This window comes from Cryptomeria japonica, chromosome 7 (genome assembly GCF_030272615.1).
Source record: "Cryptomeria japonica chromosome 7, Sugi_1.0, whole genome shotgun sequence".
NCBI lineage: Eukaryota > Viridiplantae > Streptophyta > Pinopsida > Cupressales > Cupressaceae > Cryptomeria > Cryptomeria japonica.
In genome coordinates this window covers 429,482,774-429,507,157 of record NC_081411.1, presented here as the reverse complement: position 1 = coordinate 429,507,157, position 24,384 = coordinate 429,482,774, and the positions used below count along the sequence as shown (strand labels likewise).

Below are 24,384 nucleotides of genomic sequence, written 5' to 3'. Positions count from 1 at the left end.
TTCCCTCTCAAATTTTAAGCATGACTTTTATAGTTGTGACATTTTTTTTGTAGTAAATGTAATCCTATTCATCCATCTTAAACAAATTAAACATAAACCCTTCATTTTCTCCTTGAACCCATAGGAGAGTGCTCTCATTGAATCACAAATGTAGATCTCATCTTCAAATCCTCTTGCTGAAAAAAATGACACATCACTTATGCAAATCAAATAATTGTCTCTCATATATATATGTTATAAAGATTTCAAGCAACCACATCCTAGCAACATAAGAAGGGAGCTACAATTTAAGATATGTGAAAATTTCTATTTCTAACATGAATTAAGTAATAATTACTAATATCACAAAAAGATTGAAAACTAGCATTGTAACATATAAAACTATATAATTATATCAAAGACAACATTTAATAATAATAATAATAATTATACCACTTATTAATATATAACTATATTTTTATACTATATTAGAATTAACCACCCATTAATATATAATTACCTTTGAGACATTCCACCAGAACATCATAAAAATGGTGACATTACATTTCAAATTTAATAAAAAGAAAGATAAATCATGGTTCTCTATTTAATTTGGAAGTTTTAACAAAGAAGTTTACGTACCTCTAATTCTCTACGCCCTCTTATACCATGGCAGTACGAACGGTCAATTTTGCAATTTCGACAGCCCTTTACGGCAGTTTTCTAGCAGTCAACAAACGTAAAACTGTAAAAAATGTCTTCGTGGTAAAACTGTAAAGTTTTTTCTATAAAAGCTAAATGTCTTCGTGGTTAAAATTTCATTATAAATAAAAATCAAATCATCCAACCTCATTTATGCGCTGTCAAAAAATTGACTTCTGTGTGAAGTTTTAGGTCGGGACGAAGCAGGTCGGAAACATCGGGGCAATGTCGTATTGAGTTCAATTCATTTATTTCATAATACAGAGAGGGAGAGGAGAGGGATAGAGAGAAGGGCTGCATGCAATATGGGGATTGCAGGGGAAGCATTAATGAGGGATTTGAAGGGTTTGCCTCCAGGTTTCAGATTTCAACCGACAGATGAAGAACTGATTTGCGATTATCTGAGGGAAAAATCCTCCAAATCCCCCAAACATGTTTATTTGGGCTTGATTACAGATATAGATTTTTACATGTACGAGCCCTTCGACTTGCCGGGAATATCGTGCTTTGAGGGAACAGGTGTGGATAACGATAAGCAGTGGTTTTTCTTCACGCACGGAGATTCGAAGAAGTATCTTAAGGGGTCGAGGCTCAACCGCGCAACACGGGGTGGCTATTGGAAGACCACGGGCAGAGACCGCGAGGTTTTCTCAAATGGTGTAATTGTAGGGATGAAGAAGACACTCGTGTTTTATCAAGGCCGGGCGCCTCATGCGGGGCGGACCAACTGGATCATGTATGAGTATAGGCTTGCTAATGACTCCGACGCCAACGCCAAATTCTGTTCGTCGGGAAAAGAACCGTCAAAAAAGGTACGGAAAAATTTGGACTCTTTTTTCTTTGACGGCGATTTAACTTTCGATTTTAATGGTTTTGCATGCTTTGCAGTAGGCTATGTTTACATTCCATTTGTGGGTTTCCATTACCTTTATAAACAGTAGCGAGAATGACGTAGGGAGGATTTAGGTTTCAATAGAGTTAGGGTTTCTAGCCAGGGTTTGATCTCTTGAGTGATATAGGGTTCGGTATCTTTTATTGACACAGTTGTTGGTGGTATGTTTTAGTGACACAGTTGTTGTCTAGGTTTGGTATCTTTTAGTGACGCAGTTGTTGTCTAGGTTTTGGTCTCTTGATTGATATTGGGTTTGGTATCTTTTAGTGAAACAGTTGTTATTTGGTATCTTTTAGGGATTGCATTATCAATTATGTCAGAGATAATAGGTTGAATGATGGTGCGTTCCGCAGTGTGTTATAAATGCTTTAACATAGGAAGCTGCCTTGTGGCTGTAAGGTTGTGGAGAAGAAGCCCAATGGATTTGAATTTGTGGCTAGTATAAGTCCTTGCATGAGAATTTTCAGGGTAAGAAGTCTTAATTGGGAATTCAAGGAGTCGATGAATGGAGGGTGTTAAGTTTTCTGTAGTTCGGAAGGTGTGATTGTGGAAGTTGCTTAAGTGCAGCTCGTGTTGGATGTTCAACAAGAGGATATTTTCTATTTTGTATTTAGAATGTTTCTTAGAGTTGTGAGGTTATTTCCAAGAACGGTTTTATTTGTGGATAGTCTTAGTTGTGTAAGACAAGTTTCCTTTCTCATGTGTCATGTAAGGAAACTTCCGGTTTGCATGTCATGTAAGGAAAGTTCTTTTCCCGAGTCATGTAAGGAATGTTTCTCTTAGGATGTGTTGTGTGAGGAAAGTTTCACTTATCTTGCATAGTTGATGTTTTCATCATGAAGGCTATATATGTAAGATCGTTGTAGCAACTATTATGAGATTGTTTTGAGATTGGAAGATTCGTAAAGTGATTTCTCGAAGGAAAGTTTGCTCTTGAAGCTGAATAGAAGATTCAACATTTGCAGGTTTTTCCCTGTTTTGGGGTTTCCTGGGTATATCCATGTTATTTGTGTTTATGTGTTTGGTTTCTTTTGAATTTGCTTCCGTTGTTCATTTAGTTAAATAATTCAGAGTATTAATTGTTACAAATCAGATAGTTTATTTTTTGTGATATTTGTTGAGCAATTAATCAGTTGTTGGGTTATAGAAATTAACAGAGGGGAGTGATACTAGTAGATTGAAGGAGCGAAATGGACTCAAAACTACCATAAAAGTGCATACTAGTAGAACCCAAAGAGGCATTTGAAAAAGAAAATTACAAATAGGGTATCATACATGACTTGAGGCAATTTGAGTCTAAGATGTCTATAGAAATTCGAGGCAAAGTTGTCAGTTGACAAGTTTGGATTGGATGATACACTAGGGGATTGTTTACTGTAAAGAATCATATGATGAATCTTGATGGTCTTATCATCATTGGGTCCTTTGTAAGGGGCCCATACCTCCATGCTATAAAAACCTCTAGTTAAGTGACTGGATTAAAGAGGGTTCATTTTAAAAGGGTATCTTGTACATCTGTAAGTGTAGGCACTTTTGTGAAGAAAGAGGAGATTATCCCTTGTGAAGACACTACTTAGGGCATCATTAAGACTAGAAGACATGGCAATGAATTGCATTACCAAGCAAGTGTAAGGATATTGTGATTTGCATCGTCTCTCTTTTGAAGAATAATTGAATCTTGGAAAGAACATCCTTTGAGTCAATGAAATACATGAATTCAAGTTTACGAATTTTTTTGCAAGGTGCCAAAGCTTGCATAAGCAATCAAGGGCATCAAGCTGTCTTTGCAACTTGCCAAGAGAGAGAGGGAGGATGACAATGTTATTGTTGTTGTGTAGCCCTTCTAGGGCCGACCTAGTTCACAAAATGCCAAGTGGCCTGTCAGCCTTAGCATTTGGATATCTCAGTTGTATGAGTCTAATTTGGGGCAGGCCCCATTTGGGCGAACCACTTACGTGTAATTTGTGAATAAGTTAAATGTAACTTGCAACTAAGGGAGACTCATATGTAACTTGTAATATATAGGTCTGACCCTATCGTTGGCGCCAAAAGTATATGGCTGACTTGAGGTCTATTAGGAGGTATTGATTCATATATATGCAAGGTCATGATTGCATCAATAGATATGAATTCAATAACATGTAGAACATGTAGTGTGCTTGAGGGTGACGATAAGAGCTTATCGTCTATGGTTGGGAAGGCAACAGATCTGATGTTTGCCTGTGGTTAACGAGCACTACCATAAAATCAACACGGTATCAGAGCAGGTTCCTTCTATAAAGCCTAACCGCTTGAAGGTAGATCTTGTGCTTGTGAGGGAGTTCAATCAAAGTAATTTGCAGATTGAGAATTTAAGTGTAGGCAAAAGTCGATTATCGAGACCTCGCAAAGCCGCCATGTGACCTCGCTGGGAAAACTGAAAGCCATGTGACCTCGTTGGGAAAGCTGAAAGACATGAGGTTTTGCAGCATTTTCTGCTTCAAGGTCTGGTGGATGACACATCGGGTTGGAAACTACATGGAGGATCTGGCTGTTGATAAGATTGTTAGCGATGGCGTGGGCCTCGCTCCGTCAGAGCGTGCTGCGGAACTTTATGATGCATTGCACTCGTATTTGTCCCGGGCGGGGATTGATGGCGTGAAGGTCAACGTTATTCATATTTTGGAGTTGCTGAGCGAGGGCCTTGGCGAGCGGGTGGAATTGGCTAAGGCTTATTTTAATGGGCTGAGCGAGTCTGTGAGGAAGTACTTCAAGGGAAATGAAGTGATTGCCAGTATGGAGCATTGCAACGACTTTGTGTATCTGGGCACCGAGCAGATCACCCTCAACCGTGTTGGACGAATCAGAGGTTGCATTCAAGGAAGGAAGAACTTGATAATTGCTGCTATGAGACTGATATGATGGCCTAGAAGCGTTTCTTCAAGGAAGGAAGATTTTTGAGGCATCCTGTGAGGAAGCATCACAGACTAAAGTCTAGAGACAGCTTGCTGCCATAAAGCTGAGTTGGTGATGTTGAAATGTGGCGACTGATCGACAAAGTACTATACACTCAGCACGTATCCTCGCCGGGGTCCAACAACAATAAATGTTGCAAGAATAGATTCGATAATGTGGCACCATAGGCTTGGGCACATGAGTGAGAAAGGGATGAAAATCCTTCACTCCAAAAATCTATTGCCAGGACTAAAGAAGATTGATTTAGAGTTCTGTGAAAACTGTGTTTATGGTAAACAGAAAAGAGTCAGATTTCTCAAGGTTGGGAAAGAGAAGAAGAGTGAGAACTTAGAGCTTGTACATTCAGATGTATGGGGACCGGCTCAGGTATCATCTCTTGGTGGCTCTTGTTATTATGTTATTTTTATTGATGACTCAACCAGAAAAACATGGGTATATTTCCTAAAGCAAAAATCAAATGTTTTTGAAACTTTTAAGAAATAGAAAGCTTTGGTTGAGAATGAGACAGGAAAAAGGTTGAAGTGTCTCAGATCAGATGATGGAGGTGAGTATTGCAGCAAAGCATTTGAAGATTACTGCTCCTTAAATGGGATTCGAAAGCAGAAGACAGTTCCAGGAACTCCACAGGAAAATGGTGTGTCAGAGAGAATGAATAGGACTATCATGGAACGTGCGAGGAGCATGAGATTGCATGCTGGATTGCCCTTACATTTTTGGGCAGATGCTGTACATACTGTTGTCTATTTGATAAATAGAGGACCTTCAACCCCTTTGGATGGTGGTATTCCAGAGGAGGCATGGACTGGTAAAAAGGTAAATTATTCTTTTCTAAAAACTTTTGGTTGCGAAGTTTTTGTCCATGTTGATAAAGAAAACAGAACCAAGCTTGATGCTAAATCTCAGAAATGTACCTTCATTGGATATGGGATAGATGAATATGGCTATCGATTATGGGATTTTGAAAATAAGAAAATAATTAGAAGTAGAGATGTTATATTCAATGAGAAGGTTATGTATAAAGAACAGATGCAGGAAAAGAAGCATAAACAGGAAAAACAAGAATATGTGGTGTTGGATGAGATTCCTGAAAATGAAATGCCACAGGTACCTGATGCTCAGCAACAATAGATTGTCCCACAAACTCCTGCAAGTGTTAGACGTTCTATGAGGACAAGTAGATCCCCTGAAAGATTTTCTCCTTCTTTGTATTCTATTTTATTAACGGATTCTGGTGAATCAGAAGAATATGAAGAAGCAATGATGCCAAACAACAGTGGGAGCTAGGCATGAAAGAGGAGATGGACTCCTTGATGAAAAATAAGACTTGGGACTTAGCTCCTTTACCTGCAGAAAAAAAGAGCCTTGCCTAACAAATGGGTTTATCGGCTGAAAGAGGAGGAAGGAGGTCAGAAAAGATATAAGGCCAAACTTGTGGTAAAAGGTTTTGCATAGAAAAAGGGTATAGATTATGATGAAATATTTTCTCCAGTTGTAAAAATGACTTCAATTAGAACTGTACTTAGTCTTGTGGCTGTAGATGATTTACATATTGAACAATTAGATGTCAAAACAGCTTTTCTCCATGGAGATTTGGAGGAGGAAATTTACATGTTGCAACCACAGGGATATGAGGTCAAAGGTAAGGAGAACTTGGTGTGTAGGTTGAAGAAAAGTCTGTATGGCCTAAAGCAAGCACCCCGACAATGGTATTTAAAATTTGATAGTTTCATGGCTGAACACGGTTATCATAGATGTCATTCTGATCATTCTGTATATTTTAAGAGATTTGATAATGGCAGTTATATTATCCTGTTGCTTTATGTTGATGACATGCTTGTTGCTGGGTCTAACATGCAACATATAAATGATCTTAAACAGAAATTAGTCAGGTCATTCGCTATGAAGGATTTGGGTGCAGCTAAGCAAATTCTCGGTGTGAGGATTACACGGGACAGGAAAAATAGAACCTTGAATTTGTCCCAAAGTGAGTATATAAAGAAGGTGTTGAAAAGATTTAACATGCAGTATGCAAAAGCAGTTAGTACACCTTTGGCTAGTCATTTCAAATTGACTAAGGAGATGTGCCCAAAGGCACAGGAAGAGGTTAATAAAATGTCTAACATCCTGTATTCATCAGCTGTTGGCAGTCTGATGTATGCAATGGTATGCACAAGGCCAGATATTGCACATGCAATGGGAGTTGTGAGCAGGTTTATGAGTAATCCGGGTATGGAACATTGGAATGCTGTGAAATGGATTCTTCGGTATTTGAAAGGAACTACTACGAAGGCATTATGTTTCAAAGGATGTAATGCTGCTCTGAGTGGATTTGTTGACTCTGATCTGGTGGGTGATATTGATTCACGAAGGAGTACTACAGGGTATGTTTTTACTATAGGGGGAACTGCAGTCAGTTGGATTTCTAGGCTGCAAAAGGTTGTTGCACTTTCAACCACTGAAGCTGAGCATGTTGCTGCTACAGAAGCCAGCAAGGAGATGATTTGGTTGCAATGTTTTCTGAAGGAATTGGGTCAGACACAAGAGGATAGCCCATTGTATACTGATAGCCAGAGTGCCATTCATCTTGCGAAGAACTCTGTTTTTCATTCAAGGACAAAGCACATTCAGCTTAGGTACCACTTCATCCGGACTATTCTAGAGGAGGGTCAGTTATGGCTTGAGAAGATTCACACAAGTGAGAATCCTGCCGATATGTTCACAAAGGCAGTTCCACAGGAGAAGTTGATTTCTTCATCAGTTTCTGTTGGTCTTCTTGATTGATAATTGTGGAATTTATACCAGTCAAGTCCTAGTGTTTTATCCAGCGGATGTTGCATGTGCAGTGGTGTTGTGTAGTATCAGTCTCCAAGTGGGAGATTGTTGAAATGTGGCGACTGATCGGCAAGTACTGTACACTCAGCACGTATCCTCGCCGGGGTCGCCCCCGAGAAATTTTTTTTTGCTGTTTTTTGTTGATGAAAACCGACATTGTAATAAAACCCTAAAAAGGCTGACTTTGTTTGTTGCCCTAAAAACTCATGTTATAAGCGGCTAGGATGTTTAAGGCATTGTAAGGTTGATGTACTATTTTTTGCTGGATAATAAGAAAGATTGGACGGCTGTGTATGGTGGACGTAACCCATTCTGGGTGAACCACGTTAAATCTCTGTGTTATCTGTGTCCTGTTTTATTTCTTTATCTTTTTGTATTTAAATCTGCATATAATTGTTAGTTCATATTTGCTTCGGATCTTCTTGAAACCCTAACAGGTGATACATAACTAGAGGTAACCTTGGATGAAGAGATCAGAAGGTTGATATCTTCTTCAGGGGGAGCCTGACATTTCAGCTTCAGAGGGAGCCTGACTTTCCAGCTTCAGAGGGAGCCACGGTATCATGAAGATTTGGTTAATGCATTTTTCTCTGTGATGGAAAAATTTGAGGTGAAATCCCTTGTTAATGAGTTCTTCTGCGTGAGGGAGAAGTTCGAGGTGCAATCCCTTGTTAATGAGTTCTTTTCTGTGAGGGAGAAGTTCGAGGTGCAATCCCTTGTTAATGCATTCTTCTCTACGAGAGAAGTTTGAGGTGAAAGCCCTTGTTCCACCCTCTGCGAGTAGGCATGGTGGATCCACCCTCTGCGAGTAGGCATGGTGGAGACGCATTCTTCTCTGGGAGAAGTCAGAGGTTAGAGCCCTCCTTCCACCCTCTACGAGTGGGCATGGTGGTAATGCACCCTTCTTTGGGAGAAGGTTGAGGTGAAAGCCCTCTTCCACCCTCTGCGAGTAGGCATGGTGGTAATGCACCCTTCTTTGGGAGAAGGTTGAGGTGAAAGCCCTCTTCCACCCTCTGTGAGTAGGCATGGTGAGCTCAACCTCTGCGAGTAGGTATGGTGGGTATCATGGAAGAAATTCCATGATGTGCTTGTTCACCCTTTGGGAGTAGCTATGGTGAACGTATTATTCATGGGAGTAGACATGGTGGTAGTCACTATGTGACTTGTTTATTCAGAAGGAATCCTCCCTAGCTAAGAGGGAGTGTTGTTGTGTAGCTAGGTCGGATCCCTTCTAGGGCCGACCTAGTGCACAAAATGCCAAGTGGCCTGTCGGCCTTGGCATTTGGATATCTCAGTTGTATGAGTCTAATTTGGGGCAAGCCCTATTTGGGCGAACCACTTATGTGTAGCTTGTGATTAAGTTAAATGTAACTTGCAACTAAGGGAATGTAACTTGTAATATATAGGTCTGACCCTATCCTTGGCGCCAAAAGTATATGGCCGACTTGAGGTCTATTAGGAGGTATTGATTCATATATATGCAAGGTCATGATTGCATCAATAGATATGAATTCAATAACATGAAGGACATGTAGTGTGCTCGGGGGTGACGATAAGAGCTTATCGTCTATGGCTGGGAAGACAACAAACCTGATGTTTGCCTGTGATTAACGAGCACTACCATAAAATCAATAGTTATCAGCAAACAAAATATAACGATATGAATCTGATATGATATACGTCCATTATTGAGATGAACATGCTACCCAAGAAAGGTATCATGAACATTTATTTAATTATTGAAGGTTTGGTTAGAGAGTCAACCCCTTTCTGACGTAACTGGTGCTCTAATTATAATATTATATTACAAATTTACAAATCAACTATCAAACAACACCATAAAATTTAGCTAATAGCACACATGTAAAACACTAAGTGTATGCCCAAATTATAATATATTTAGTCAAGAAACAAACTAAGCATTCCAAATAAGACATCATACCACAATATAGATGACCATAGTCAAAATAAATCTCAATTGAGAACAAAACCTATAAAAAATCTTCATGTTCAGAGTAAATGCAAAAGATAATAGCATGAAAGAAAGTGCCATAAACAAATAATGCATAATGAATCAATTTTTTGAATAATGATCAACTTGATTTAGCAAGTGCGCCAGTATCAACAGTGACAAAATATATATTGAATCATAGACATCAATGTGATGAGCTTACGTTTTAAAAGGAATCCTACTTGATTCAAGAACTCTTAACATCATTGAAATTTTTTTATCCAACCAACTAAACCTATTTGTTTATCCAACTCCCATGCTGGATGTAATGATTGTTGATGGGAAAAACAAAAATGTTGTAAAATATTTGCTGATGTATATGTAATCATGTGAAGTTACCCTTTCACATCAGACCTGCAAATAATTCCACTTGGAGGGTGTCTTTTTTATTAGGAGTTAAACAAATGCAACCAATAGACTGGAGGATTAATATGAACTTTAAATGGCAATACAAATTTTAAAGAAATTTATTTTCCCACAGCACAATAAGTGCCATTCCGTAGAATGGATTAATGAACATTTCGTAGAAATTTATTTTCCATCAGCACAATAAGTGCCATTACTTGGAATGGAAAAAGAATGGAGAAAAATTTATTGAATCAGCACAACATGGATTAATGAATATTCCATCAGCACAATTAGTGCCATTACTTAGAATGCAAAAATAATGATCAACTTGATTTAGCAAGTGCGCCAGTATCAACGATGACAAAATATATATTGAATCATAGACATTAATGTTATGAGCTTACATTTAAAAAAAAGTTTCTATTTGATTCAAGAAGAACCCATAATATCATTGAGCAAAATCTAGCCCACCAACTACAGCTATTTGTTGATCCAACTCCCATTATGGATGTAATGATTGTCGAACTGTTGAAAAATATATGCTGACGTATATTTAATCATGTGAAGTTACCCTTTTACATCAGAGGTGCAAGTAATTCCGCTTGGAGGGTGTCTCTTTTGTTAGAATGTAAAAATGAGGAGGAAAAGCTACCCAAATTTAGTTACCTCTTCTTTTGCTATGGAAGTACAATAAAAGCAACCCTGACAAACCAAATACATAGAGAGAAACAAAGATTTGATAGCTTTTCCAAATAGATGAATGATTATCTTCGGTATGATTAAAAACCCTCAGTGATTTTGGAAAAGACACTATAATAATGTCAAACCACAGAATGTTTACTTAATTAGAAAAACTAATTAATCAAAGGTGAATTGTCAAAAAAATAGATTTTTTTGAACACAACACCTATTGCTGTAGCCTGTACTTAATCTTAAGATAAAGCTTCTCAAGTGGAAATCCTTGCAGCTGCTAGTATTAACATTTAGTGATATAAAAATACATAGCAGTCTAAGATGCTTTTAACATCACCTATTTTACTATGGCATCTAAAATAGAATAATGGTGGTTCTAAGATCCTTGTAGCTCACAACTATTAAATTATTGTAAATTGCATCGTGGGCTTATCTTAAGGGGACTAGGGGGCAAGCAAAATCAACCAGAGGCACTCGAGCAGCTATGGGGTTTTTTCGTAGGGTCCAAATTTCTCATGTTTTCCACATATTTCAGACGTTTTTTCAGATGGAGAATGACTCGTAAAACTTTGGCCAGACACTTCACATGTTTCTTTCAACATGCAAAATCTTTGTCTTTTGTTGGCTACTGGGGGCGTGCCATGAGATGAAGCATTCTTGAGAAAAATAGAGATAGAAAGAAAAAAGCCAAAATAACAACCAAATGCACTCTTTTGCAGAACTGAAATGGGCAAAGTGAGTAATTTGGTTCCTCTGTACTGTTGCTAATTTCCTGGAGTCTGTAAATAACAGAGAAACAACAGAATTCAACACAAATCAAACTCAGTTACAAATACGAACCAAACAAACAAAATATAGACTTGAGCATTGAAGTATTACATTGGAAAACCTGCAGTTAATTCTCAGTAAAAATAACCCCTGGGATTTACTGTGCTGTTTCCCAAGTTTTTTAAGAAGTGGTTTTGTTTTCTTTTTTTTAATATATATCATTTTGGCTCATTTTTACTCCTAGAAACAGAAAAATACAGAGCAAAGGCAAACTGAACACTTTTTGTTTAAGATTAGGATTGGGGTATTGAAATTTTCTTTCACTTCGAATATTTTTCTTTTCAAAGTTATTATTAAACCACAATGGGTTATACCCTCATTGTGGTTTAAATCTAATTATACCCTAGTGAAGGTTAAAGTAAAAAAATGCAGCGTTGTTTCTAAAATATTGGGCTATGTTTCATGAAGATTCAAACTACAATTTTATGGCCAGCTGTTTATTTCTTTTACATGAACCCTCTCAGGTGAAAGTTAAATAGATTCTTTTTAGAAGTTCTATACAATATTTTACAAATAGCATGCTTATAATGAATAACATATATTTTCATTTATATGCACTGTATTTGACATGAAATTAAAAATTAGTTTTCGCTGTGATTTTATAAATAGTGCATTGTTTTCTAGCTCTCTAGTTTTTGTGGAGATTTTTCTGTTTAAAGCCTGAGTAATCAAATTCCATTTATACTTTTGCAACACCATGTCAATGTCATATAAATGGAATGCTATAATATTGTATAGAGCACTCACTGCATTTTTCCAACCCCAGATTGTAGCGACAGGGTAAAGGTCCTAACATGAAAACTCCAACAATCGGCACTATCAGGCTAGTGTTTAATGATTATTGCAAGTGCTGGAATTATGTTAAAGATTGATAACAGCAAAGAAGGAATTCAAGTGAAGTAATTAAAGATCATTTCATTTAAGTTGATATCCTTAATGTAACACAGGTGCTCAAGTGCTTTTGGTTGATTTACACTTTCCTTCACATGTGTGACTGCTTGTTTACAAAGCTTAGTTTTAAGATGTTGGAAGATTCCCCCACGCTCATCCTTGGAATACTATTTTGCTTTTGATCCTGACCTTTTCAAGATTCTTGTGTTTTCCTACTTGTGTGTTTGATCACCTTCTGCAATACAATTACTTCTCTTCTTCCTCATCTACAATAGAAGGCTCATAAAATTTGCAAATTGTCACAATTCACAACATTATACAGCCTCCTGGAAGAAGGTAAATCAAGCTTGAAAGGATTCTCTCCATTCTGCTCCAACATAATGGCCCATATCTTAGTGGTTTGAGTTTTATTGCATGTCCTTTAAACCTCTTATTGCTCAAGTAAAGGCATACTTCATCAACTGGTTTGGAATTATGCTCTTGATGGTGTTGGCCATCCCTAGACTCCTAACTCTCTGAGATTTACTTAATCCTCTCGATAGAATTGACTGCTCTCCCAACCTTTGATCTTCTCCTTTTCCTTTCTTTTGCCCTCTATATAAATTTCAGGTGAATTACTGGGTATAAACTATACATGCTTCAAAACATGACTTATTTTGTGGATATATGAACTGTCCTATTGTACAAATGATTAATACATGTCAAAGACTGATCCCATGTGTTGTATACAAATGATTAATATATGTCAAAGACTCCACAAAAACTAGAGATTTAGAAAACAATGCACTATTTATAAAATCACAGTGAAAACTAATTTTTAATTTCATGTCAAATACAGTGCATATAAATGAAAATATCTATAATTCAGTGCATATAATTGAAAATATATGTAATTTACAGTGTTACACAGGCGTTGGGGACGGGGGGATGCTGGGACGCGAGGACGCATCTCCGGGACGAGGGGACCAAGGGCCTAAGTTTGGGGACGGCGGGGGGGACGGCGGCAGGGGGGGTGGCGGGGTGGTGGTGCTGATATAGTTATACATATACATATAGTACTTGAAAAACTAGTTTTGAAAAGATGTATGACAGTATTACAGTATAAGAAATTTGACTAGGAAATTTGAAATACTATATCTAAATACCAAGATTTCTAAGTTGTGTTGTTATATGGAGCCTAATCAGACTCAGAGGTTAGATTTTCCCTACTTCTATCTAAGCGATTTCCCCCTATATTTTTCAACGGGGGTTTGGGGGCAGCACCCCCAAGTTGGGGTCAAGGGGCAGCGCCCCTTGCGCGATCCCTGTTGCGATACAGGGCGGGGTCGAGGGGCAGCGCCCCGCGAGGCCAAAAATACTTTTATTATTTTCTAAAGGCGTCGGGTGTTATTTTTCTATTGGCCCACGTCCAATTAGAGTTACCCCTTAACCCTCAAAAAACTTAAAAAGTCACTTTTTAAAAAAATTTTAATTTTAAACATTGCATATACGTGGGGATGAAAGGAGACGTCTGGGTGTCTCCCCATCCCTGGAGAGACGTTTGCACGTTTCTCAAAGGACGGGGAGACGCCCAAACGTCTCCCAAGGAGACGTGGAGGCATCTCCATGTCTCTTCTGGGAGACGCCCAGATGTCTCCCAAGGAGACGTCTCCAAGGAGACGTGGGGATGTCTCTGCGTCCCGGCGGCGCTTGGGTAGTGGTGGTGGGACGGCGGGGGACGTCACGTCCCCGTCCCCCCCTCCCCGAGACGTTTCTGACGGGGGGACGCGCCCAAAAAGGGGGGGGACGCGTCCCCGTGGAACACTGGTAATTTATAACAAGGATTCTATTTGTAAAATATTGTATAGAAATTCTAAAAAGAATCTATTTAATTTTCACCTGAGAGGGTTCATGTAAAAAGAATCTATTTTGATGCTTGTGTTGTATACTGTCATGAGTTGTATCAAGTTTGCATCAACCAATCCTCTTTCCCCATTGATGTGAGGATTCAAGGTCATGCTTTTTTCAATTTGATGGTGATTTTGTTCAACTCTATAAAGAATTTTCTTGTACTAGCATGCAAACACACACCCAATTTCCCATTTTGTTTCAACAGTTTTGGTGTCCAACACTTTTATGGAAAGAATGCAACAATTTATGCATGTCTTTCAACCCTTTGTTAGCACAACCAATTTTAGAAATCTCTATCTTGTCCTTAAAAAGAAGTGAACAAAATTTCCTATCTTATATAGGACGAGTCCTTTGTTCTAGATGACACTTATTATGAGCTAGGACTTGCTTTGACGTGCCTTGATGATATCACAATTTCATCCTTGAGCCACTTATATTTATTTTCCCACTTTATGGAATTAGCATCCCATGATAGAAATAATGACTTTGAAACACAATATCATATTGAGTGGAATCACATTTGTTTCCATTTGATTGGTTATATTTTAAATTGGTGCCATGGCTGACTCAATGTTTCTTTATGTCTTCGATTTTTATCCCTTTCTTCTCCCAACACAGTGGGTATGGCTGTTGATAGTTAAAAGTTTTCAAAGCTTGTCTATCAACAAGTTTATCTTAAATCAAGTAAGGTTGTGAACAAATGCCAACAAACATTTACTTTTCTCATCTCGATTCAGAATTGGATGTAGATCCAAGTTGTCAATCTAAATTGAACATTAATTGTAATTTACGAAATGTGATTTTTTACTTTACTATCACTCTGGCAATTAATTATGTTACTTTGCATGCAATACAGCACCTTTCTGTTCTTGTTTCTATTAGATGTATCCTCTTAGTTATATATGCCATCTATGTTGTCCACCAGCTGTTTGGTTGTTTAATCTATAAGTTTTTCTTTATAAATAAAATTATTAAATATTTAATGGGAAAGTATGGGAGTTTGACTGACCTGAAGGATCTTGATTGCACAGGATTCTTTTGTCCTATGCCGAGTGTCTCTGAAAAATGGCAGTGAGAAAAAGACCAAAGGGCAGCATGGAGGTTTAGATCAAGGAGAAAAATCAACTCCAGCAGGTTCTGCAGTTGCTACAGAAAAAGAACTGCATGAGAATGTGATAATTTCAACTGCAAAGGAGGTTGAAATAAGAGACAGAGATTTACCTTTTGGGCCTTTCACTACTTCCTCTGAGGAAAATTGCCTTCCTCCAGATGATGATCTTCAAAAGTTTTTACTAGAATGCCTTCACGATCCTGCTGAGGAAGAGGTATTAGCAACTGAGACGTTTCTCTCTTTTATCAGCCTACCTACTTTAGCATTTTTATATTGCTTGAAAATTTTGAATAGCTTTTTGTTAAAGAATACATAATATTTAGGCAAATATTGTATTTACAGCTATATTTTATATGATATGGTTCTGAAAAATGCTAAATATGTATGTTACTTAGTTTTGCATTAGAGCCTATTGTTCTTCTAAGAATGTAGCCTCCCTAAACCTTTGGCCAATTTTGTGCAAATGCCTGAAATCTTACATGGAGGAATCACTTTTTATTGGGTGAACTTTATATTTCTGCTTTGTTTAGCTTTTACTTATTAAATCCAGGATATATCTATATTATTTCATTTTATGTTAATTACTTTCTGTATTTGTTAGGTAAATACCGTTCAATTATTTTTTCATTTCATTTTCTTTCGTTGTTATTCTGATTTATGTTTTTCTATTAAGAGTGGAATTATTGTTTCCTGCTTTAGGAAAAAAAATCTATTTGTTAAAAAACATCAAGAACACCAAAGGCTTTGCTTAAGGCTTGTAGGATAATGTTAGGAATCAAAATACAGATCAAACAATGACTATGACTTGATCATTATCAAAGAAAATTATGTAAGGCTTGATAACAACACCGAGTAAATTTTTTGTAAGGTTCATTATTGTATGCTAATTGGTAATGGTCTTGGACTTTCCATTTCGGATCAATGCTTGCCCTGTCTGTTGGAATTTCGATGACTCTATTTAAGTCTTTTGAACTTTTTTTTTTGTTTGTTTTAATCCTGATGGCATTTGCTGATATCCTACTTATGGCCAGTTTGTTCTTTAACTCTTTAAATGGACTTCACAATGTTAAATAGAAGGCATTATTTCTTGATCATCTTTATTGGTTTCTTCTGAAATTGGTTTTCACTTTCTCCATTCTAGATGGTAGGAAGCTCTTATGTTGAAAGAGATGACGTTTATTTTTTTGGAAAAGCTGTTTTTCTACTACCCTAATGCCTATCTTTATACTTCTGATATATCATCTTGGATCAGGATTTTTAACCATTCCTGCATGATAAATATCGAGCTGACAGGGAAAGGATCTTGATATTCCATGCTAGCAAGTTTTCATCTTTCATATTCTCATCATTCCTCTTCGTTTTATGTATGCATTCAGCCAAAAATGCATGGAAATTCATAGTGGAAGCACACCAAGGCTGTTTTTGCTCTTTTCAACTTGTTTACTTTTCCCTCACTTTGTTTTGGGATCTGCCGCCTTTATCTTTATTCAAATGTTTTGGAGTTGGACTCGTTTTGTATTTGTGCCCTATAATGAAAGAATCTTGATATTTTCATGCTAGCTTCTTTTCATCTTTCATAATCTCATCATTCTTATTTATTTACTGTTTTTCTCTTTTCAACTTATTTACTCCTCTGTGACTTTGTGTTGGGTTCTGCCTTCATTCCTAGAAATTCATGGTGGAAGCACACCTGGGCTGTTTTTCTCTTCTCAACTTATTTACTCCTCTGTGACTTTTTGTTGGGTTCTGCCTTAATTATCTTTATTGAAATGTTTTGGAGTTGGATTCTTATTGTATTTATTGTGTCTTATAAGGAAAGGATCTTGATATTCTATGTTAGCTTGTTTTCATCTTCATAATCTCATCATTCCTCTTTGTTGTTGTATGAATACAATGATTCAAAAATGCTTAGGAATTCTTAGTGGAAGCAGGCCTAGCATGTTATACTCTTTTCACCTTATTTATTCCTTTCTCACTTTGTGTTATGATATGCCTTATTTATCTTTATTCAAATGTTTTGGAGTTTAATTCATATTGTATTTATTGTGTCATACATGTTAAAAAACATCTTTGCAATCCAAAAGGGGTACTCATGAGAAATATGGTAATTGCAAGTTAATGACTTTAGGTGAGCTAACACTTAAATTCAGCTTTAAGAATATGCTTGGAAAGTTCATCATCATCACCGGTTTGATTGAAAGTGGAAAGTTATCCTATGAGATTGGCTATTCAATGAAGTATCTTGTCATATCAAAATTCCAATGTTAAAAATAGTGTTTGGTTGACTTGGAGCCAATTCTCCAATATTCAGTCACCTTTGGAGATTTACATCTTGTTGAGAGGCCATATTAGTCTTAAGGTATTACCAGAACCTGCAACCTTTTCACATTGGCATGATCTGCGTAAATACACTTAGTTCAGCTCTATACACATTTGACACATGGCCATGCCTGCTCCACATGATCATGACAACTAACTGGTACCATATGGGACGGACATCTGATGGAATTCTAGCCACATGTGAAGCACACCAGACATTCGTGACATTTGTAAACTAGTCCTTCTAGTTCACCAATAAGTCCTGCTATTTTTTGTTGCTTCATCTGGTTGTACTTTAGTATGCCTCTGGTAAAGGTGTACATAGCTTCTCAGCTACCAGAGAGTCTCAACTTTTTTCCAGCCTCTCTGAATGATCTTAGTTTTTTTGTTATCCTCTCTGGATGAATGTAAGCCGTTGCATGAGGCAACCTCATCTTTGCTGGTGTTCATTGCTGCCGCATGCTGTAGAGACCAGGTGTGAGTTTTGACATAACTTTGATGTGACTCCTAGGCAGCACAATGCTACATTGTTGAACCCTGGCTTCTTGTCCTGAGACGTCTAGGGAAAGTATTGACCACACTTGTTGGAAGGAACTCCAGCACCATCCAATAGCACTATGCATTAAATGAGTCGGTAGCCATTGACAACATCCTGCACAGAAGGAACCTCTTGAAGTTTCAAACTCCTTGCCATAGAAGTCTAAGACAGATGCTTTCCAATTGTAGGTCAAATAGGGACCGGGAAAGTGCAGTCATCTATACTGTATGTGCATTCTGTAGATCTGACCATCTTCAATGGATGACCATGCAAACCACCACATCTATGGCAATCTGTGCAGAAACATTTGATTGTTCCCTGGGCACATCTTTACAAAAGGCAAGCCTTTGCAACTTGATACCCACAGCAGGTGATGTCGATGCATGCATGGAGAGTGCTTAACTCTCCTTGAGGCAAGAAGCACAAGAAGTCTCTGTAGCTTCACTATGGTGGCTGAGCTCTTGGTTTGACTATGCTAGACTTGTGCTGTGCTAGACAGCAACCACAATAAATCGCTTCTCAGCAGTGCTTAATGCAATCCTTAACAACACAACATCGGCATTCTGTGCCGACGAGTCACTTCTTAATCTGGTTATGCTAGATTGGAAAATTAGTATTGACACTATGCACTACATCTTGTTGAAAGGCCATTTAAGTTCAAATCTTTGAAAGCTTTCAAATATGTAAAGGTTTTCTTCGTAATTTCCTTATTGGTAGGATGATTGTGTCACTTAGATCAAATTCTTTCAACCTTTGTAACTCATCATCACCACCTTAATGTTGATTGTTAAAATGGAGTCAATTTTCTTTGTTTAACTGTTAACATCCTTAGGTCTACAAGAGACTGAGAAAATCCCCTCTCATTCAACTTCACAGAGATTGCACTTGAATGTCTTGTTCATTCACTCCAATGAGTGAATGTTTTGGAACCCAAAGCTTTTAAATGGTAGCCAACCTTTCCCTTTGATTTGAAGAACATAAAAAATAATACTCTGAAATTGGAAAGTGGAAACACAAAAAATAACTCTCCATATCTGCACACACCTCGATTTAAACACTTGAGCTGTGTGTAAGCCTTTCTGCTGAATGATGATGAAAAAGAAATGCAACAAACTTAAAAATTAATAAAATTCGTTTTCAAATCTGTACACATTTAGAAGATGTCAACACCTCAAGCTTGCCTCTCTGTGTGTGGAGCTGTATACGATCAAAATATGGAGAATTAAACTATCAAGGATATTATATTTACTTTGATAATATAAAACTTAAAAGAGATAGCTGCTTACAAATTTGCAAGTATAATGGTCAGTATGTTGATTTGAAAATTCCCATGTTCTTATCAGTAGATTATAAGGTTCAATGTCTTTGTTATTGGAACAGTAGACATGTCAGGATTTTTCCAGGAATCTTGAATGCCGAATTTTGCTAAAGACCATGAAGCCCAGGTCTCCTCACATGTTCATGATTTTTCCCATAATTTTGAAGAGAACTTTTTGTAGTGCATAACTGACACATTTAAAAATAATGAGCTTTTGAAATTTATATCCGTAACAGTTCACATTGTACTAAACACTAATAAGCATAAATTTGTAAATTTCATGTACAGTACCCCTGCTTTTAGCAAGTCTAGGTAATTTTGCACGAGTTATAATGCACAGGACACATGAAATGTTTGATTTAGTGAGAATTTTCTATTCTACTTTTGTAGCAGATTGATTTTTTTAGATTAGTTGAATTCTAACAATGGTGGAGTGAAAGAGTTTTGGCAAACTCTGAAAAAATCAATGTTTTTTCCTCATATGGTTTGACAAGAAAGAATCTCAAATATTTCCTGCATTTCTTACAAATGCCTTGTCACTTTATAAGAGTTAGAATGCACGCATATTGTGTGAAGTTTTAGTTGGTTAACAACCTTGTGTGCTTTTTTCTGTTTTCTGTAGAAGATTGAATTTGTAGGTTTGTTGAATTCTATATTACAGGAATGGACAATTGCAGAAAAGATTTGAATGCTTTATGCCAACAAATTTGAAAGAATCTGTTATATATTTTGCAACTATAGTTCTTTCTAGTTGTCCCTAATTTAATTTTATGTCCAATCCAGACTGGTGATGGTTTACTGCAAGTTTCAGATGGGGGTGTACAATCCAATTTATTTGATGAGCTTTATGCTTCTTCAAAGGACATTGACAGTCTAAATGATGAAGCAAGCATTTTGAGGCCTGGTTATTTAGTTGATTCAAGAATAAATGGAGAAAACAATGTACCTACAGATCTTTTCATGCACGGAGACACTTCTGAATTGTGGGATTTGGATGGATTTTCATCTCCATCTGTTTTAGCTGGAGACTTTTTGGAATTGAAAGACATGATACTTCCGTGGTAGTTGAATTTTGTTGTCTATACAGATTTCTGTCACAAATATGGCCTATGATTGCCCCTGATTATTCACTTGTCATGAAAAATATTCAGACACACCAGAACATCATTTGCAAGGACTTCTTGGATACTGTAAGCTCAAATGTGAGCTTGTATGGCTTGTTATGGATATGGATGAGCAGCTGAAGAAAATTCTGGAAAGTTAGAATAGGTAAAATTGATCAAAATTTATCAAAAAAATTGAAAAATTAATGATATTTTGGTATCACAAAATTGGCTGAGGATCTGAGGCTGGAATGGGTTGCCTTGTTTGAGACACTTGCCTCGGCTATACAAACTAAGTTTTTGGCTATCATATTATTTGTCCAATATTTTATGTGGTCATTCACTAAAAACATCCACTGTACAGGTTATTTGGATGGTCAAGCTTGATTCAGATGAAAAACTTCTCAGCTTTTGAATACAGCAGCAGTCAATGTGTTATAGTGTTAGCAACACTTTCTAGGACATCCTATTTATGGGATGTGCTCATCTGTTTAAAGGTAATCAGGAAGAGGCAACAATTCTACTAGTTTCATATATGAATAAAACATTTTTGTGTGGGATAATGGGAAGAATGCAGTTCTGGAACTTAAAGGAGATGCAGTGAACCTTCTCATCAGGGAACCTGTAACTGATACCTAAATCCGTATTTCTTTACAGGTACATTTGCTTGAAATCCAAATTATTTGCTGTTTGAAGATAACTAGAGGGAGAAGTTATTTGCTGTTCGACTATGACTCAATGGAGAAGCGCATGAAACCTCTTCAGCACTTCTTTATGGTTCAAAATGCTGAAGTATTCTTGAAAGTCATCAGCTCTTATTTACAGAAGGAAACTGCTACAAACCAAATTAAATCAACTTAATGGTTTGGTGTCATTTTGACATGATTCTGTTTGTTGATTACATGATTTATATATATTTGGCTGGAACCTAATTTAAGGATTCAGAGTTTTGCTGAAATAATTAAGGTAAAGGTTAGATTTTCTGAGTTAAACTTTACTATATTTTAAATTGTCAGTAGGCCTTTACTTGGGCTGTTTGAATGTCTTTTGTAAATGTCTTGTTACTGTAAATTGCTGACCTTTTAAATTATATATATATTTTATTGTGTTAATGAATGGATACATTCAAACACTTACTACATGCTTCAAGCCTCACACACTACTCAATTCAAGGTTGTCACATATATGTGTGCGTGCACACACACACACACACACACACACGCTATCGGATTCAAGGCTCTCTCTCTCTCTCTCTCACACACACACACACACACACACACACAATTTGAACCTAGGAGGGAGGGAGACAGATAGACTGTTCCAAGCTAGGAAAACAAGATCTATGGAATGAATTTCAAAATATCTGATCCAAGCCTGTGAAACTTCCATGATGAAGTTCTAGTGCTCCTTATTGAAAAATAAATTGAATGAATGATTCAATAATCGGATAATCTATTCAACAATATACAAGCGTATATATAGAGATTACAAGACGACGTTCTATGATTAGAACATAACGTTAAAGTAAAAGATTAAAGAGCTAAAAGCTAAATTAAGCTTAAAAGCTAATTAACTAAAAAGAAAAAGCTAAATGCTAAATAGAGCTTAAAAGCTAATTAACTAAAAAGCTAAATGACCATTAAACGAAGAATTAAATATAGGTGACTAAAATATAATTAAATATTCTAATACCCTCCCTTAATGTTCATTCTATCTACTAACCACCCTACAGAAGACATTGCAGGTCTTTTGATCACAAATGAAAAGAACACACTGCTGTGGTGGAGACCCTCCCTGGATCTGAAAAGTGTTAATGACCAAGAATACCAAAATCCATCCAACCTAACGTTGGGTAACCAAACTGAAACTTGAAACCATGATTTTGAGGAAAATCGGCAAACTTTTTTGCAGAAGAGTATCAACTCCAAAACTGACGACAAGATATCATGGTTGCAGATGTTCGCCCTAGCAGGGGCGACCCAAACTAACTGCAACAAAGCATGATTTTTGAGGAAAAAACCGTCAAACCCTGAAATGGGAACCCTTGAAAAGAGAATTTACGATTTTGAGGAGAAAATCGAAAAACCAAGAAATCTGAGGTTACTAATCATTGTTTTTGTGGAAAAAAACGGTAAAACCCAGATAACTAAAATCTTATGCGAATATCGCGGATTATTGACGAGATAATTTTAAAGGGAAAATTATAAACCCCACGAACAATTTATGAGGAAAAAATCGTGAAAACCCTCCCATGATTTTTTGTGGAAAAAATAAAAAAACATACAGACAATTTTTCAGGAAGAAATCGTAAAAACCTTGGGACCTGTAAAGACAAGGTCTGGCCTAAATCAATCTGATCAAGGCAATGATATTCAGATATCGTGAACATGCACTGTTTCCAAGTGTTGTGGCAGCTGTTGAACTTCTGTCTGTGTTCCAACATGATGTTGGTCAAAGATGCCATCACGAAAATGGAGGTTGAACGAGGTCAACCTAGTGAAAGCATGAGACATAAGAATCTGATTCAAAAATCAGAATAGAAGCAGCTGTACAAAAAATTTGAAACCCTGGAGGAGAATTCTGGCACGAATTCTAAGGTGCAAATTTCGAGGTTTGGAAGAAAACCATAAATTAAAAAATTTCTGCAAACTTAAAACAGCATAAATGGTGCCCAAAAAAAACAACAAAAATCCCAACGTCCACAGAAATAGCAGAAATTGTCAACTGTTTTTAAATTCCAAGGCAAATTTGTTGGCACAAAAATTGAGGCACGTAAAACGAGGCACCCAGAAAAATCTGAGACCAACCCAGAAAAGCTCTCAACAAACCCACCAAGAATCTGAAAACAGAATGCATATCCAACGGCTCAAAAATTGAGGCATGGAAAACGATGCACCCAAAAAAATCAGTTGAGCTCTCGAAAAACCCACCAAGAATCTGCAACCAAAATAAAATTTCGATTTGAACAGAAGGGTCAAAACCCTAGTTGAAAATTTCAGAAACCCTAGGAAAATTTTCAATCTGCAAAAAAATCTCCGGGTTGCAGGCTTGAAAATCTCCAAAACTCAAAAAAAAAACATGAACTGCTGCCAAGCACAAAGAAATTTGCCGACGAACTAGAAACCCTCGCAACCCTCAAAAAACCTTCAAAAAAACAAAATCGTTTTTTTTTATAAAAAAACAATTAAAAAAATCTGGAAAATATTCCAGAAAGAAGGCCATGATTTTTTCGACTCGCTTTGTTACCACAAAAAAAAGAAAAACTGCCCAGGAAGAGAAAAAAATCTGCTTTTTAAAAAAAACAGTTTTTTAAAAAATCTCTTAAATAAAAACTTAGAAAAATTTTAATAACAAAAATTTTCGAAATTTTAATTTCCATGCTCTGACACCATGAAAAATAAATTGAATGAATGATTCAATAATCGGATAATCTATTCAACAATATACAAGCGTATATATAGAGATTACAAGACGACGTTCTATAATTAGAACATAACGTTAAAGTAAAAGATTAAAGAGCTAAAAGCTAAATAAAGCTTAAAAGCTAATTAACTAAAAAGAAAAAGCTAAATGCTAAATAAAGCTTAAAAGCTAATTAACTAAAAAGCTAAATGACCATTAAACAAGGAACTAAATATAGGTGATTAAAATATAATTAAATATTCTAATACTTATATGGTTGTCTTCTACATGAAAAAGCTATTCAGAAGCTCACCTAAACTTCATATATAGCAAATCATTATAGCCATCTTCTATTTATTCACATGTCTTGGCTGTCAACATAAGCACTTACTTTCTGACACACCAAAATAAAAAAGCACAACTAGGACAACTGATAGGATCATCAAGACTTTTCACTTCTTTTTCCATTAATTTTGAGAGGAAATAGTTTGAATATAAAGGAGTGCCAAAAGGTAGCTACTGAGGGTAAACTAGAATAAAGTTTGTGTGGCAACTTTCTTAAGGATTGTTGA

The 24,384-nt window shown here is 36.7% G+C and overlaps 1 protein-coding gene across 1 annotated transcript; it reads left to right on the top strand.

Annotated features, from left to right (window-relative positions):
* Nucleotides 1-810: 810 nt before the first annotated feature.
* LOC131030419 (NAC transcription factor 29) lies at nucleotides 811-21,402 on the top strand. Its single transcript, XM_057961250.2, has 5 exons — nucleotides 811-1,493; nucleotides 15,053-15,346; nucleotides 20,091-20,576; nucleotides 20,775-20,907; nucleotides 21,068-21,402. The coding sequence occupies exons 1-3, from the start codon at nucleotides 987-989 to the stop codon at nucleotides 20,370-20,372; spliced, it is 1,083 nt and encodes a 360-aa protein (XP_057817233.2). The 5' UTR covers nucleotides 811-986; the 3' UTR covers nucleotides 20,373-20,576; nucleotides 20,775-20,907; nucleotides 21,068-21,402.
* Nucleotides 21,403-24,384: the final 2,982 nt, after the last annotated feature.

Bases quoted from the DNA above. Each gene is read 5' to 3' on its own strand.
- LOC131030419 (XM_057961250.2), top strand. From the start codon at position 987: ATGGGGATTGCAGGGGAAGCATTAATGAGGGATTTGAAGGGTTTGCCT. The intron at 1,494-15,052 runs GTACGGAAAAAT...TTGATTGCACAG, and splicing joins GAAAAGAACCGTCAAAAAAG to GATTCTTTTGTCCTATGCCG. The intron at 15,347-20,090 runs GTATTAGCAACT...TGTCCAATCCAG, and splicing joins ACGATCCTGCTGAGGAAGAG to ACTGGTGATGGTTTACTGCA.